General features: G+C 33.1%; 1 protein-coding gene across 1 annotated transcript; it reads right to left on the bottom strand.

The window, feature by feature from the left end:
- Positions 1–13,368: 13,368 nt before the first annotated feature.
- On the bottom strand, positions 13,369–14,307 carry LOC130837194 (olfactory receptor 2L8-like). The gene has a single exon (XM_057710010.1). The coding sequence runs from the start codon at positions 14,305–14,307 to the stop codon at positions 13,369–13,371; it is 939 nt and encodes a 312-aa protein (XP_057565993.1).
- Positions 14,308–16,970: the final 2,663 nt, after the last annotated feature.

Genomic DNA, 16,970 nt, shown 5'->3' with positions numbered 1-16,970 from the left:
AAGAGCTAAGTTTTGCTCAGAACTATATAAACCTTGCCTATGAACTCTTTTATTATTATTTTGGTTCACTGAATAACTAAGCATTGCTTCACAGTGAAATATGATCCCTTCAGCTAATGCTTTAAAACTTTTTAGATACTTATTTATGACAAACTTTCCAAAATCAAATTCTAAAGTGTTTTTGACATACAACAAACTTTGAGATAAAAGGTATTTTTTATTTAACATTTTTTTTAGTATTTATCTTTGCTCTCACAGCCATTCTTTTTTTTTTTTTTTAATTTTTTTCTTTTCATTTTTAACTGCATTGGGTCTTTGTTGCTGCATGTGGGCTTTCTCTAGTTGTGTCGAGTGGTGGCTACTCTTTGTTGCAGTGGGTGGGCCTCTCAGCATGGTGGCTTCTCTTGTTCCAGAGCATGGGCCCTAGAGTGCACAGACTTCAGTAGTTGCAGCATGTGCATGGGCTTAGTAGTTGTGGCTCATGGGCTCTAGAGCACAGGCTCAATAGTTGTGTTTCACAGGCTCAGTTTCTCTTCTGCATGTGGGATCTTTCCAGACAAGGAATTGAACCCCTGTCCCCTGCATTGGCAGGCATATTCTTAACAGTTGTGCCACCAGGGAAATCCTTATAAAAGGTATTTTAGAGGGCCACAAAATATATAAAAGATTTGTTCTCTGTCATTGTAAAAAATAGAGATATTTAACACATAGGCTTACTTGGTATGCTAAATTACATAAAAAGCATTGTCAAATAAATGATGATAAACTTTCTTAAGTTATATCATATGGGGAAATATTATTAATATAAGAGTTCTAAAATTATATGCAATTCCTAAAAATCTGATACATTTTTGTATAATGTTATCAGTTATAATTCCAGTTATTGCCTTAAATTGTTGTCTGTCACAGAAATAACTACATTTTTTTGTTGTTGTTGACTCAATTACAATAAATTCTCCTATCTTCAAAATGGTCAATTTTTAAGTCTTTAGTTATTTACAGAGAGTTACTGTTTTATCCTGATGCTTTTATAAAGGTTTCATTGTGAGAGAGATTCATGGAAAAGACTCTGATGCTTACACTACAGTACAGATTTCTAAAAAACTTTTAGGTCATATCATAAAACTGTGTAGAATTTATAGAACACTAACAAAGAAACTGATGACATCATAAAACTGCTAACAAAAGATGAAGATCAAGAATTAACTACTTCAGAATAAATGAACTGTGGTGGAGGATTATAATTTTTATGAATTTTTGTTTCAAACATTACTGGATTTTTTTTTTAAGTTTTGTACTTTCAGAATTAAAGCAAACTTTTTTCAAGCCATCTAAGACTTGCAGCAATTTGATAAAGTATATATTTTCAAAGAAAGATGAAATTTTTATTCCTTTTCTCCCAACCTGATCCCCACAGAATTTGGAAACTCTTAGTGAGTAATCTTATTTCATGGCAATATATTTATTTCCCTAAGTTCAATAAAAATCAGTTCTACTTATAACCAGATACAACTGGAAACTTTCACTAAATTATCAAGGCTTTGACTGGAATGTCTTATTTAAAAGAGATAGCCATAGCCTCAGATATGACCAGACAGCTTTAAGGAAATATGATTGATTCTATGGAACAAATAAAGCCTCTTGGAAAAACAGCCCAATACCTTGCTTACAGGTTTCCCAGGAGTTTAACCAGGTGAGTAACCAGGTCATTCCTGGCAGGTTCAGGGACCTCAAGATATTTTGAGGAGGTCAAGAGAGGAAAATCGATTGAAATCTATAGAGATTGAAGGTGAGGTCTGATGGTAACTTTTTGGCTTGCCTTCCTGGTCTCAAGAGGCCTTTAAAAATTCAATCTGAGATTCCATACCAAAAATTCCAGCAAACCACCTTTAAAAGAACCTATGTGATCAATCACTATTCTTGTTATACTAATGAAAATAATCAGTCCAAGTTTATAAAATCTAGACTTGTTTTGAAAACAAATTAGTCTTAATTTACACATATTTGGTAGAAATGAAGGTGATTTTAGAGAAAAAATTATGTTTCAGTAATATACCTTTGAGGATATTAGATCCTACTGCTGTTAATTGTCTTTGAGGTGCTGGCATTTACTTGTAAACTGGATTAGATTTTGAATCATTTTAGTTTCCTCTAATATCTTGCTGTGATGCTCAAAATTAACATTTCAAGTTATTCTTGCATCCTTTGGCTTGGAATCATTGAGAACTAAAACTGCCCTTTTAGTGAAGCTATTCAAGCTAAAATTGGACGACTTGATATAAACCAGAGAAATCACCATAAAAACTCATAGATAGGCAATGTTCATGCCTGTTGCTCTATGAACCATTCAGGAAGTTAACCTAAACACCCAATTGTATCATTGGAGACATTTTAGACTGCAAAAGATACTTCAGCCCTGACATCTAGAAATCTTCAACTGGCTGCCCTCTGGACTTGGTGCCTTATTGTGATCCAGAATGCAGCTAGTTATACTAATCATTGTTTTAATTTCTTCTGTGTTGTTCTTAAATTTTTTATGCTCTGTATTTTTCACTATTGCTTAGCTGCTCTAGATATTAAGGTTATGATTGCTCAGAGGCTTTATTACTCAACAAGACTCATCCTGAAATTCATACCACAAATAAAGAGTGGATTGAATCTATCATTATTTCAGGTGTGGAAAATGCTGAGTTCTACTTCGTAAAAACCTCCTTATTGATCAAATGTGGCTGTTGCTTTATAATGATAACTCTTTTTTTTTTTTTTTCTTTTCCTCCTCTGTGGGACATGACAAACCATAAATGAGTTTTCCTGTTGCCCAGCAACACATTTAATAATATCAATGAATTATTTCTAATACCATAAGATATTTGATTGTTGATATTTTGCAATGAAATATCTCTGTCAATAGGGGGAATGTGGTTATAAATAGCAAAATGAAATCACTTATGTCAAAGGAATCTAAAATGGAGCTAGGATGTTATTAGAGAAATGGAACTTACACACGTTCACCCCTGGATGCAATAAAACTTTTGACAAAGCCATCCTAGGACAACGTAGAACCTGCTGTCTTTATTTCATAAAAAACACAGCTTGGAAAATAATCTGTTTCCACCAGGAGACTGAGTGCCTGCAGAAACCAACTTGAGTTCTGCATATGCAGCCTACATAACTTCTCTGAAATTTATATTTTTCTGTTGTCTTTATAAGCTTCTGTCACATTTACTAACATTGGAGCACATTTGAGTTGTTTACTCTAATCACTGTCTCTCAAATTGCAATTATTAAACCCCCCAAACAAATTATTTTTCTTATTTGCAGTGTGAAATGTGAAATCAAATTGAGTCATTTATGTCAAAGGAATTTAATATGGAGCTGGGAGACCATCAAAGTGGTAGACTTTATACACATCCTAACTGGATGGAACCATGAAATTTTGAACCTTGACAAACCACAAATATTCGAAGAACTTTGCAAGAACAACTGCAGTTTGTCACAACAGCAGACTTTTTCCTCCCTCTAGTCACAGCCTTAGACCTCTGTGTTTAGCTAAGTCTAGCTTCTGCCTCTGACTCCAATTAAAATTCTTTGAAATTCAAACCTCTCTTCTTTACCTTTTGAAGCCCCTTGCTTTTATTCCTTACCAGGACATTGAGTTGCATCCTGAATTTGTGTGCCCCAAATTGAAATTTTTTGATCCTCAACATAATGTTTTCTTCTTGATTATTGCCTCCTGGGTTTATTTAGGTTGACAGCAGCATTTTCTTTTTTGATTGACACTGGAGAAAGTAAACAATCAACTTATCTTTGTATGACAACACCACCAACAACTATAACAACAGATGCTGGGTGGTTAACACAAATTAAAAAAAAAAAAAAAAGTCACCAAAATCCCCCCTGGGCACATGCAATTGGGAGGATACTATAGGAATATATTCACACCCATGTATTTTCTTCTTAATTCAAAGTATGTATTCAGCCCTTCCTATGTATATGCATGGTTCTTGTTACTGTGGGTGGGGAGGTGGCAAGTGGTTACAGCCTTGACTGTGTTGGGATCACATACTGGTGTGAGCCATAAACACATAAATACACACTATATAGTCATGCTGGACATTAATGTCAGGCAAAAAAGTGGCAAATGATTCATCACATGGGATGGTCAGAGAAGCCACTCTGGCATGATAAAGAGGCTGGCCATTTTAATCTCAGGGAAAGAACCGTATAGTCCTCAAATGACAGAGGAACAAAAGCAGCAGGGAGAAGTGAGTGGGAGAAGGGTAGACCAAGTAGATGAAAGGAGTCTCACAGCCAGATCAGGGTAAAAAAATGTGGCCTTTATTCTAATGATAGTGGAAGCTTTGCACGGAAATTTCTTCTGAAGCACAAATATCCAAATCCACTTGGCCATTCAATTGGCAAGAGATCTGGGTGAATATTTGAAAGTGTAACAATATAGAAACCTCTGTCACAGACACTACTCCAAAGAATTGTACACCGTGCCTTTGAAAACATTACTTCTTTTCTTTGAAATTGATATTTAGCTCTTATAGAAATATTAAACCTTAAGTGGCTCCAAGGAAACACAATTTTTTATATCTCTTATAATTCTCCTGGAAAATGATTCTTAATGAAGCTCCTGTCATGAGGCCAGATGCTACACATGTACATTTCAAATTTATTTCCAATTCTAAGAAAGGCTTCAGTATGATCATAGAGTTACACAGGAATGGAGTTTTATTACGGCAGCTTATTAACCTCCTGATGAAATGGTCAATGGCACTGAGATGTCTAATTTCTTCCAACTAAAAGACCCTAGTCCAGGACAGAAAAAAAAAAATCACAGGCCCTCCATCTTAGAGAAAAAATAATTAGCAAAAGTTATATTTTTCTAGTAGTTCTCCAAGAGGAAAAAAAATGACACAAGGCATTTTTATAGTTCATATCAGACCTTTTATAATAGATTTCAGGCCAAATTCACCATTAATCTTTGAAACATAATTCCCCTTATTCAAAGTAAACAGAAGTGGACCCATTCAACATTCCTATTTTTCACATCACTTCAGGCAAAGTTTTACCTCCTCGTAGTATTAAGGAATTTCATGGCTCTGATCCACCTATGTACCTTGCCCAAATTTTCATCCCATTATCACCTTATCAAAGAGGTTAGTCTTACACTAATCATGTAAAACTGTAATTTTACCCCTCCCCATTTTGTATTCCCTTTACCTGCATTACTTTTCTTTTTAACACATTTATTAGTATCTCTCCAACACACTTTATTTATTAATTGACTTTATTGTCTGTTTTTCCCATAACATTTCTTCACAGCTATGTCATCACAGTTATTAAATTATATCATACTGATGAAAGTAACTAACTCATAGACAGGTAGATAACTTGTTAATACTGAGCATAAAGCTTAAAAAAAAACAATGATGGGAGTTAGGTATTCTCCTTGCTGTGTTGCTGTCAAAGGAAAAATATAAGCAAGACCTTACCTAAGAATTAAGATGAAAGAAGATGATTAATACCAAACTCAGGTTCAGCTGCTCACTGCTCAAAAGTCATGCTTGAAGGACAAGTGTTGGTTATAAAGGAAAGTTGTCTTTATTCAGGAGGCTGATAACCTGGGGAGAAGTCAGACTCACGTCCAAGAATCAACTCTGAAGATTCTGCTCCATCATGGAAGTTTTTAAAGGGAGAAAGGGAAAGTTAATCACAATTAATCATTTGGGGAAAGGTTCAGAGTCTTCTTTTTCTTCCACTATGTGCAGACACTTTTCAGATTTGTTGGTGGCAAGGTGACAGGGCAGTGTGCCAGGACACTTGAGCTCAGCCTGGTTACCATCCTCTACCTGAGTGAGAGCTTTAGTTCTGGTTTAAGAACTCAAATATATAGCTATGTATATTCCTTGAGGAGGAACCAGGACACTGCTTTATGACTGCACTACTGTTTCTTGTTTGCTCCTCTTTTGTTTCTGCATTCCCTTCCTTCTTTGATTAGCAACTATTTGAATCTGCCCTTTGCAACTCAGGGAAGGTCAAGGAGGTTGAATGAAGCCTATTTTTTACAAACAAGGATGGACGGGCATGGAAAGAATTTGTAATCAGGAGAACTCCACGGGGTCCTGCTAGGTTTCATAATCAGAGTCAAGCAATATACATATGTAAGTGTCAGAAGTAAAAACTAAGAAAGACAGAAAAATTGATAAGGAGATTAAAGAAAGCATTTGCAAGTGAGAAATGGTGTGGTATTTAAAGAGGCATATTTTTCTTTCAAAAGTGTGTATTAATATTATGGAAATGAGTACATTTGATTTCAAAATTTAAGTAATTTTTAAAATTTACTATGATCACAGCTATAGGCCAATGTATAATTTCAAAAAATACTCAAGCTGTTTCCAAAATTCATTATATGCAAAATTAATGTGGAAAATAAAATAATTCTGCAAAAAATGTTCACTATCACTGAATTAGAGTAGTTTAATATTATAAGCTATAGGAAATAAAATTATGTTGTGCTGATGTATAAGTTAAGAGAGATCATTTTAATAAAATGGAGAGGACAGGCTGAAATTAAGTTAATTTGTGTTAAATTAAATTATGATAAAGTTGGCATTTTCAACTGCCAGAGAAAAGAGAGATTCCATAGTAAACCATATTAGGACAACTAGTTAAGCAACAACAAAAAATTAAGTTGATTCCAACATTAAGATTTGCACCAAAATAACAAATAAAACATACAAGAATATTGAATTATATTATACAGGTACAGATTTATAACAGCAGTATAAAAGTTTCCAAACATCAACAGAGGAAAGAAAAAACACAAAAACAAACAAACAAAAAGAACAACTACAAAAACAGATGATTGAACTTGGTGTACCCCCCCCAAAAAAAAAAAAAAAAACAACTACAACTTAGTTAAAAATAGACAAATTTCACAGAAAATGAAATACAAATATCTATAAAATATAGGAAAAGATCAATAGCATAAATTGAATAAAATACTTAAAAATAAATTTAACCAAGGTGATGAAATATTTATATACTGAAAATGATAAAATTGAAAGAGAACTAATTTGGAAGCATCACACTCCTTGATTTCAAAATAAATTATAAAGCTACAGTAACTAGCATAGTGTAGTACTAGCATAAAAGCAGACACATACATCAGTGAAACATAATATAAAGCTCAGAAATAAATGCATTCATTTCATTTTCAACAAGGGTGCCAAGAACATATAGTAGGCAAATGATAGACTTTTCAATAAATGGTAATGGAAAAACTGGTTGTCCATATAAACAAGGATGAAATTGAAACTTTACATCATATCAAATAAAAAAGCCAACTCAAAATGGATTAAAAACTTACTATCAATATTAACACCTGACAATGTAAAACTACTAAAAGAAAACATGGAAAAGTCTTCTTGACGTTATTCTAGGAAATAATTTTTTGGATAAACCACAAAAAACACTGGCACAAATGCAAAAATAGACAACTTGAACTGCATCAAACCCAAAAGTTTCTGCACAGCAAAGAAAGTAACCAGCAGTGAAAAGATAACCTACAGAAGGGAAGCAAATATTTGTAAACTATATATCTAAGTAGGGGTTAATCTCCAAAATACATACAGGACTCAAAACAATTCAATAGCAAATAATAATAATAATGAAAATAATAGTAAAATTTGGCTAAAAATGAGTAAAGGACCTGAATAGACTTTTTTCCCCCAAATAAGACACACAAATTGCCAACAGGTATATGGGAACTTGATCAGCAGAAAAATATAAATCAAAATGACAATAAAATCATCACCTCATGACTCAGTATTGCTATTAGCAAAAAGACTAAAGATAACAAGTATTGGTAAGATTGGTGGAAAGGTAAATTGGTACAGCCATTACGGAAAACACGTGAAAGTTTATGAAAAATTAAAAATAAAACTACCATATCTTTCCCACTTTTTGGTTTATATCCAAATGAAATAAGGTCTTATGTGGGTGAGTTTTACTATCCCCAGAAGTGTCAATCCAGGAGCAACAAATGATGACAGCCAAAACACAGAAACCTCCATGTTCAATGAAAAGATAAACAAGGGCTATTCTGTTAAGAAGAACTTTAGCCAGAAAGTCTTAGATTTTGTCTAGAGTAGCTATTTTAGAAGCAGATTCTAAAATACTTTTAAGAGTTAAGGGGAGATGATGCATAATAGACTCATTTAAATTCACTCCTAAGCAGAGAACTAGGGACCTGCCAAGAAAAATAAATTCTGAATCATGAACATACCCTGGCGGTCTTTTCTAACTTGCTGATACAAATTCAGAAGTTGTTTTTTTGTTTTGTTTTGTTTTGTTTTTAATTGAGGTATAGTTGATTTGCAATGTTGTGCCAACAAATTCAGGAAAATTGACCGATGAGGTGTCTCAGTCTACGTATGAACAGTTAGGGTTTAAGTTACATAATTTAAGAGACATTGCCTGGGCATCTAGTCATGTGCTAGCCATCTAGGCATTCATAGGCCCAAGGAAAATGGTAGATAAACAAAGATAAATTCTGTTGAGGTAATCTCCTCTTTTGCTAAGGTGTCACTGCTAATGGAGAGATCAGAGTTTTTAATAAAAACCCCAGCAGTCTGAAAGGTTAACCCCATGTAAAAATGGCCTGGGAGATATCGGTGTTGTTATCATCTCAGCAAAATGCCAGAGTAAAGAAAAAACAGAAAAGAAGAAAGGCTTTTATGTTGAGTTAGTGTAGGAAGTCTTGGTAGAATTCTTCTACCAAGATGCCAGCTACTTCTCTTCCTTGTCAATGTGATTTAGAAACCTCCAGCTGGCATACAATTCCTAGAGTCTAAACAAGCCCTTTTTACTTGAGGGCTATAGACCCAAGGTTCAAGTTCCTAAATTATGTCTATTACTTGGGTAATGAAGAGGATCTGGAATAGTCCCAACCAGGAGATTCAAGGGCAGTCTTTTTTCTTAGTGATTCCAAGTGAAAAACATGGGAGAAAACTGGAAACATTAGTTTGGAGAGTTGTAGCCAGATATTAAAAGAATTCAGAATCCAGTTCAATTTTATACTATAGGTATATAAGAAAACCTCAAGATAATTAACAGAACTAGACTCTAATGTTTACAAATGTGCAAAAGACCATTTTTTCACTCTACATTTACCCCCATTTATTACAAAACAATCACAGTAAAACCAGTTTGTTTCCTGTAAACTTGGCCTGATTTTGTATATAAGTACAGCAGATTGTGATTGACCATATAAGTGCATTGCTGGAACCCTGAAAGAAAGGCACTAGTCTGATTTTTCAAAGGCACTTTTATAAAGTCAATCATAGTTTCTCAAAGCTGTCTGGTCATACTTGAGTTTACACACATCTCTCTTAAATATGGTTCTCCAGTCAAAGCCTTGATAGCATAGCCAACATTTCCAATTGCAAACTGTTACAAGGAGAACAGATTCATATTGAACCTTTGCAAATAATTAATTATATTTGCATGAAAACAATACTCAAGAGTTTAAAATTAAATGGTGCATCTTTGTTCATGAAGGTATACTTTACCAAATTGTTGTAAGTCACAGATAGCTTACGACAAATTTTTTTTTACTGAATCTGGAAAAACAAAACATTGTGGAGCCATCAGTGTTTCAAAGAAAACATCGTAAAAATTGTAATCCATCCCTGCAGTTTATTCAGCTTTATGTAATGAATATTTGCCATGCTTGAATCCAGTTTTTCCATTATTCCTGTCAATGAATCCCCTTGAAAATAGAATACTTTTGCAGGAACACTTTTGTGAAAGCATCTGATAAAAATAATAAATTTCTCTAAATGACAAAGACATAAAATGCTCATTGTTAAAGATCTGAATGAAAATTCTTTCATAAGAAGTGTAATCATTTCTGTGACATGCAACATTTTAAGATGATAGTTGGAGTTATTACTGATAACATTATACCAGGACATACCAGATCTCTAAAAATTTCATATAATTTCTGGAACACATAAAATCTATCTATACAAATACAACATAAAGAAGGCATATTATTACTTCTTATTTTTCCCATGTAATTTAACATATAAAATAAGCCCAATTATTTTAACAGCTCTGTTTTTATAAGATGAAAGAAAATATATTTTGAGATTTTACAGGGGCCTTATGGAACATCAAAAAGTTAATTTGAGGACAAAAATATTTATTTAGTGTTTGATTTTGGGAAGTTTGTCAAAAATATTAAAGAATTCTACTACACTTGGTCAAATAGAATTATAGGTCACTGTGAAAAAATGCTTAGCTCTCTGTTTAACCATCATGACAGGTAAATATTTTGCAGGCATATACAGAATGTTAAATATTTTCTAAAAAACAAAACCAAAAAGCTTAGCCTTTTTAATAGAGAAGGCTCAATTTTCTTAAGTAATCAAAGACCTGATTAAAAAAACACAGAAAATTAATTTAATATAACCCCAGATATTTTCTTTTTAGACGTGTTACTTAAAAAGTAAAGAAACTTGGTTTGTAATTTCTTATTAAAAGCATATCAATAATCTAATAAAACATGCTATGTCAGAGCCAAGAATAGAGCCATGTTTCCTGATTCCTCATGTTTATCACTACTCGAAATGGATACGGAGTCTGGAGTGGGCATCACTGCTCAATTCTGCACTTCCTTAGGTTATTTCCAATGATCACAACTGATAAAAACAATAAACATTCCCACCATTTTCCTGGTTTTCATGATGCCATCCCTTTGTAGTCACTCATTTTTCATTTCTCAAGGCATGTAGCATATGTGCTTACTTAGGGCATCAAACTCAAATAGTATCCTTGCTTGGTTTAATGCTCTGTGTTTGCCACCTGAAATTCTTAATAATTTTATTTCTGAGTATGCATGCAAATAATGGAGTTATACAGGGTAGCAACATTAGCTTGCAGTTTTGATCCAGCAGGAGGAATTGTACATATTGGCTAAGTTAGCATGCACAGGGTGCAATTGGCCTGGTCTTTATGCATGCACACACTACATTAGAGTTCAGAGCACCACAGGAACCCAAGGGACAGGTTGAGTTGAAACATGGGTCTATGTAGGTGGTGGTGATGACAACAGCAACCACAGGTTCAACAAAAATGGCGGAAGTGGCCATGGCCTGGGAGAGAGGAGGGACTTTGCCTGGCAGTGAAAATTACCCATGGTGGAGTTTGGGGTTGACTTACCTTTTCATCCAGAGCCCATCCCAGTGTCATTTACAGAATTATTAACTATTTAACTGAATTGTCAAACAGGAACTGTTAAGGAGCTCAGGGAAGTGAGGTTTTTCAGTACATTATTACAAAATGAGAGTGTACAAATGATCATTCCAATAAAGCATATCAGGTAATTATTAGCATTCATCAAAGAGTACAGAATATATGCTCTTAAAAAGTGTTGAAACATTGCAAAACAAATATCTACAGGCTTAGAAGTAAAAATGGCATTTAAGGTTATTTAAATACATAAAATTATTTTGAACAATCACTGATGGAAAATAACACCCTTTTCCTATAAAGTTTTGGAAAACATATTAACAAAAATATTTTAATGTCAATTTACCTTGTAATTCAATATACAGTGATAAAATGTGTCCACTGGCATTTGAAATGTAGGATCACTTCTGGTTTCTTACACAAAGTTCACAAATTATAAAAAATTTGAGAGAAATCAATAAAGTACCTTTGATTAAATTTATATTTAAAATTAAATTCAGATTTACATGAAATGAACTTTTCGAATTGAAGGGTTGAAAAAGCTTCAGGAGATAAATATTTTTAGAAAAATATTCTCCTTGAGTATCATCAAATCTTTGTGACCAAAAATATATATTTTGATATAATTTATCAAATTCAGTCCAATGTTTTCACAGCCTATTAATGCTCCTAATAGTTCCAGTAACATAAGCAGAAAGATACTCTTAAAATTACAAAAAGTTTAAAATATCAAAATTTAATTGAAAGTGACAAATTACTTTCAATTAAATTGTTAGATAATAATGTCTCTAAATTATAAATTCAGATGAAAATTCAGGAGAAATTTAAGCCCAAAAACCTTATGATCAATATCATTAATTAATATATCATTTAATAAAATATTAATTTTATTATATATAAAATTCTAAAACACATATCATATGCAATATTTATTGTATTTCATAACTAATGAAATAAGTTTGAGAAAACAAATTTCATCTGAGCAACAATGGCACAATTTTCTGCTTTTTAAAAAAAGGCCTCATATCTTCACTTTGTGCTGTGCCCTGAAAATTATGTAGAATATGAACTGTCTCTTTCCTACCACACCTGATATGTAAAGAGCATTTCTGCACAGATCATTGATAGACAGGGATACCCCACAAGTTCACTGAGCTGAGGAGTTTTTATTAGATGTAGTGTGGGACCTGTTTAGGAAGGTAACTAAGTCATAATACAAATGGCTAAAATTGGTTTTTGAAAGTAAACTTTTCCCAACCTGTTTCCATAGAACTATGGTATGCAGTGTGGGGAGAATAAAATCTCATTTGAGAAACATTATATAACAGTTGTAGTAGCAACTTAGGAGTTTAACTGAGTATGTACTGAGTGTGGGGCATGGTTTCAAGAAGATTCTTCCTATTTCTAATTTCCACTAATTCAACTAAGCCTTTGAATCACTAGTCCTATAACTTCAGTTGCCTCAATCTCTCTATTGGCATCTGCAGGTCCTTATTGTAGATCCACAGGTATACCTGATACTAAATCACTTCCCTGGGAAGCACCACCCTTAAAGAAACATAAACTTGCCTTTTTCCATTCAGTGTGATATAAGGACTTCGGAATCCCTCTTGAATCCTCAGCTAAATCTCTGAAATTTTTCTTTGTATTGACAGAAAGAACAACTGTTAGTGTTAAGTACAGGCATACTATGAGAAGAACAAGAAGTCTTCTGACTTTGACTTTGATCTAGACTTTCAGAAAACATGTTCTAAACATTTAGGAAAATAAGTGGAAAAGAGTAGAACTGCTCATTCTGATTACTGAATGATAACTTCACTTAGTTTCCATTTTCATTAGTACATGACAAAGAAACATTTTAATTGACAACATAGCAGGTAAAAAAAATCATTTGAAACTGATGGGGAAAACAAATGTGAAGAATATAAAGATTAAGGCTTGATATTTTAATATATGCAAGATAATTTTGTCCAGGAATGAGTAATTATCTTCACATATAGATTACTTTTTCTCTTGGTATTTAACAACAACATAACCTTTTGATTACTACATGCTGATGAATGGAATTATATCCAACTGCTGACACTCATGCAAAAACTTTCTCTACATTTTCACAGAGCAGATTCTCTGAGTTACTCTTCTCAGGGCCCTCATCACCTCCTTGTTTTTCAGGCTATAGATAACAGGATTGAGCATTGGGGTCAGGATGGTGTAGAAGATAGCCAGAACCTTGTCCTCTGTGGGAGATCTGAGATTTCTTGGGCGTAGATAAGTGTAAACAAAGGGCACATAGTAGAAAGTTACCACAGTGAGGTGGGTGCTGCAGGTTGAATAGGCCTTCTTCTTCCCTTCTGCTGAGTTCATGTGATAAACAGCAAAGAGAACACAGCCATAGGAACATACAATACCAAGGAAAGGCAACAAAAGGAAGAGGATGGTGCTCACAAACACTGTGTACTCATAGATCCAGGTGTCCATGCAGGCCAGAGTCAGCATGGCTGGGACATCACAGAAAAAATGATTGATGGCCCTGGATCGGCAGTAAGGGATCTGGAGGGCATATGTGGTATGGGCACAGGAATTGATAGAGCCCGTTACCCAAGATCCTATTATCATCAACACATACACTTTTCTGCTGATTCTGACTGGATAGTGGAGAGGAAAGCAAATGGCCACATAACGATCATAAGCCATAGAGGCTAAAAGCAGTGCTTCTGCACCTGCTAAAGTTAAGAAGAAGAAGCTCTGAATCCCACATCCAATGAAGGAGATAGACTTGTTTCCAAAGAGATAATTGGAGGCCATTTTGGGGACAATGGTGGAGATGTAATTTAGGTCAATTAGGGATAGCTGACTAAGTAAAAAATACATGGGTTTGTGAAGATGGATGTCCAGAAAGATGAGGAGGATCATGGAGAGGTTGCCAAATAAAGCCATTAGGAAAATGAGAACAATGAGAATAAAAAGAAACAGGCCAATTTTTGAAGGGGGGAGAAACCCCAATAAGATGAAATCAGTTGATGTTTGATTAAAATTTTCCATGGAGCATCCTTTAATTTTTCCTAAATGCAGACACAAGAGTAAGTTTAGTTTAAAACAGTAAGGTGCTTTTAAATTATTTTCATCAGACTGTGTATTATTTAAAAAATTTGGCTCTTTAATTAGAACAGAAGTTATTAATTTTAGGAAAAATGTAGCCTTATTTTTAAGCTAAAGATTAAAATATGAAGATGCAAATGTTTTTGACCAAAATGTTTTCCATGAAATCTTTAATGTTTTTAAACCATTTTATTAGGACATCATTAAGATAAGTATGTTTTACTGTCCTAATGCAAACCCAGGTAACACCAAACTCAGATGTCATATTTGAAATACTTTCATAGTAAATCAATGTAATTGCATACACTATAGAACTCTATTATGAATAAATGTTTTCTACCATCAAGGTATGATTTATCTTTTGTATTCCAGCCCTAAGTTCTAACCTCTAAAGCTGTAGTAACCTATCTTATGCTGAGAAGCTATTTTACTTTTCAGTTCCTTTGCTCATCAGTATCAAAACAACTTTCTTTGAAGTTAAATATTACTTTGTTTTATCTTTGTGAAATCTAAAATGAATCTTTATTAAGTATCATTTACCAAAAGTCACTCTCTTCTGCCTCTTCACTGAGTTTCTCAATGCTGCAATTAATGTAGAGGCTTTGCCTGAATATTTGCACACCTCACTCCTAGTAGATTTGGTGACTCTGAGCAAGCTCTCTTAAACAGCATGTTTCATGTCTCTATCCTTCCCTAATACTTATATGACAGGCACTGTTATATGGAACTTTGTCTTAGTCATTTATCTTTTTTTTTACCTTTATTTTCTTGCACATAAAGCTCTTTCTAATTGTAGATTAGTGTATAAATTTAAGCCCATGTATTTTAATCTCTCCCTGTTAGAACCCAACTATTATGATGATGCACAAAAAAAGATATGTTGTAAATCAAAATAGTTCAGGTGATCCTGAAATAAGAGGAGAAATAAGAGAAGAAATAGCTTAGAACCCTTTGAATAAAGGAATTTGAAGAGAGGAAATGTCAGTCACAGAAATGGAAAAAAGAAAATGGCATCCTAGGAGGCTGCTATAAAGACATTTAAAGGCAAGAAGCTCTGCAGATTATGTAGTTTTTTTGGTGGTAAATATTTTTTAAGAAACAAATGTTAACAGGCTCTTAAGGAAATCTGCAACATGAAAGAAAGATGCACATGTGCACATACACACAAACTTATTAACAAATATAAGATGAGGTGAAATAATTGGAAAATGTAAACAAATAATGCACTTTAAAAAAACAGGATTTCTATGTTCAAAGACATATGAGACCTTATTATTTCACAATATAAATATCATTAGATATACAAGAGAAAGTGTCAGGTAACAAAGCTACTGCAAATTAAAAAAAACATTGTTGATAAAAAAAGATTAGAACTTTCAAAGTTTAAAAAAACTACCAGTATTTAAAGGAAAAAAAAAAAAAAAGACAGGAACAATAACACAAAAAGTTTGTTGCCTTCAAAGGGTAGGAGAATTAGAGAACTGATATAATGCAACCAATGTAGGCTTGTTTTCCTTCCTAAAAATGCATATAATAACAACGAAGTTAATAACATCAAAGAAAAACATTTTGCACAATTGATATAATGAACCACCATATTCAAACTGCATCAATAGAAAAATAGAAGAGGAATTTTTACTGAAAGTATTTTTTTGAAAATTCTACATGTTTTCTTGAAAACATTTTTTTTTTTTTTTGAAAATTCTCAATGTTGCCTATTAAGTACACGGTCCTAAAAGTGTCTTGACTTAGAAAGCATCAATAAAGAGAAGAACTACTTATTAACAATACTAACTAAAATATCTTCAGATTTTACAATGTTATACTTTTGTGTTTTAGCAATATATACTAGAAGATAAAAAAATGCTTTCAACCTAAACACCCCAGACAAAAGTGGGCTGTGACAATGATGAATGGATGGGGAAAGAGCAAAAGAGGTGGAGTGGTGGTATACTCCATCCACTGGAGCCAGGGTAAGATGCAAAAGATGGTATTTATATTTACTAATTAAATACAAGCAGCTAAGTATATCAGAGACAAATATATGAATAAATCATCCAAAACAGTTGCCTTATGTATCAAGAAGAGTAGGTTATGACACTGTTGTTTTATCCTGTGGGTTGCTGAGAACACATTTTTGCTTTACTTGAAAACAATATTAATTGATATAAAACTGAAGTCGCAGTTAAAAATAAAACTTACAATTAACATTACACTCAATGATGAAAGACTGAAAGCTTTTTTTTAAAGGCAAGAAAAGCAAGGGTATCTCTCATTGTCACTTCTAATTTACATAGTACTGAAAGTAAAATTATCTTCAACCACAAATGACATGATTTTATATGTAGAAAAAAGGTAGAATTCATCAAAAAATGTTAGAACTAATAAGCAATTTCTGCAAATTTGCAGGATATGAAATAAGTTGTATTTTTATATATTAATAATATACAATACTAAGAAAAATTTAAGAAAACCATTATATCTACAATAATATGAAAAATCATACAGTTTTAGGAATAAACTTAACAAAGAAGGCAAATCATTTTTTATTGAAAATTGCCAAATAGTGCTGAAAGAGATTGAAAAGATAAATAAATATGAAAACA

The sequence above is a fragment of the Hippopotamus amphibius genome, chromosome 15 (genome assembly GCF_030028045.1).
Source record: "Hippopotamus amphibius kiboko isolate mHipAmp2 chromosome 15, mHipAmp2.hap2, whole genome shotgun sequence".
NCBI classification, from domain to species: domain Eukaryota; kingdom Metazoa; phylum Chordata; class Mammalia; order Artiodactyla; family Hippopotamidae; genus Hippopotamus; species Hippopotamus amphibius.
Note: the sequence above shows the minus strand (reverse complement) of the source record. Positions and strands in the feature narration are given on the sequence as shown.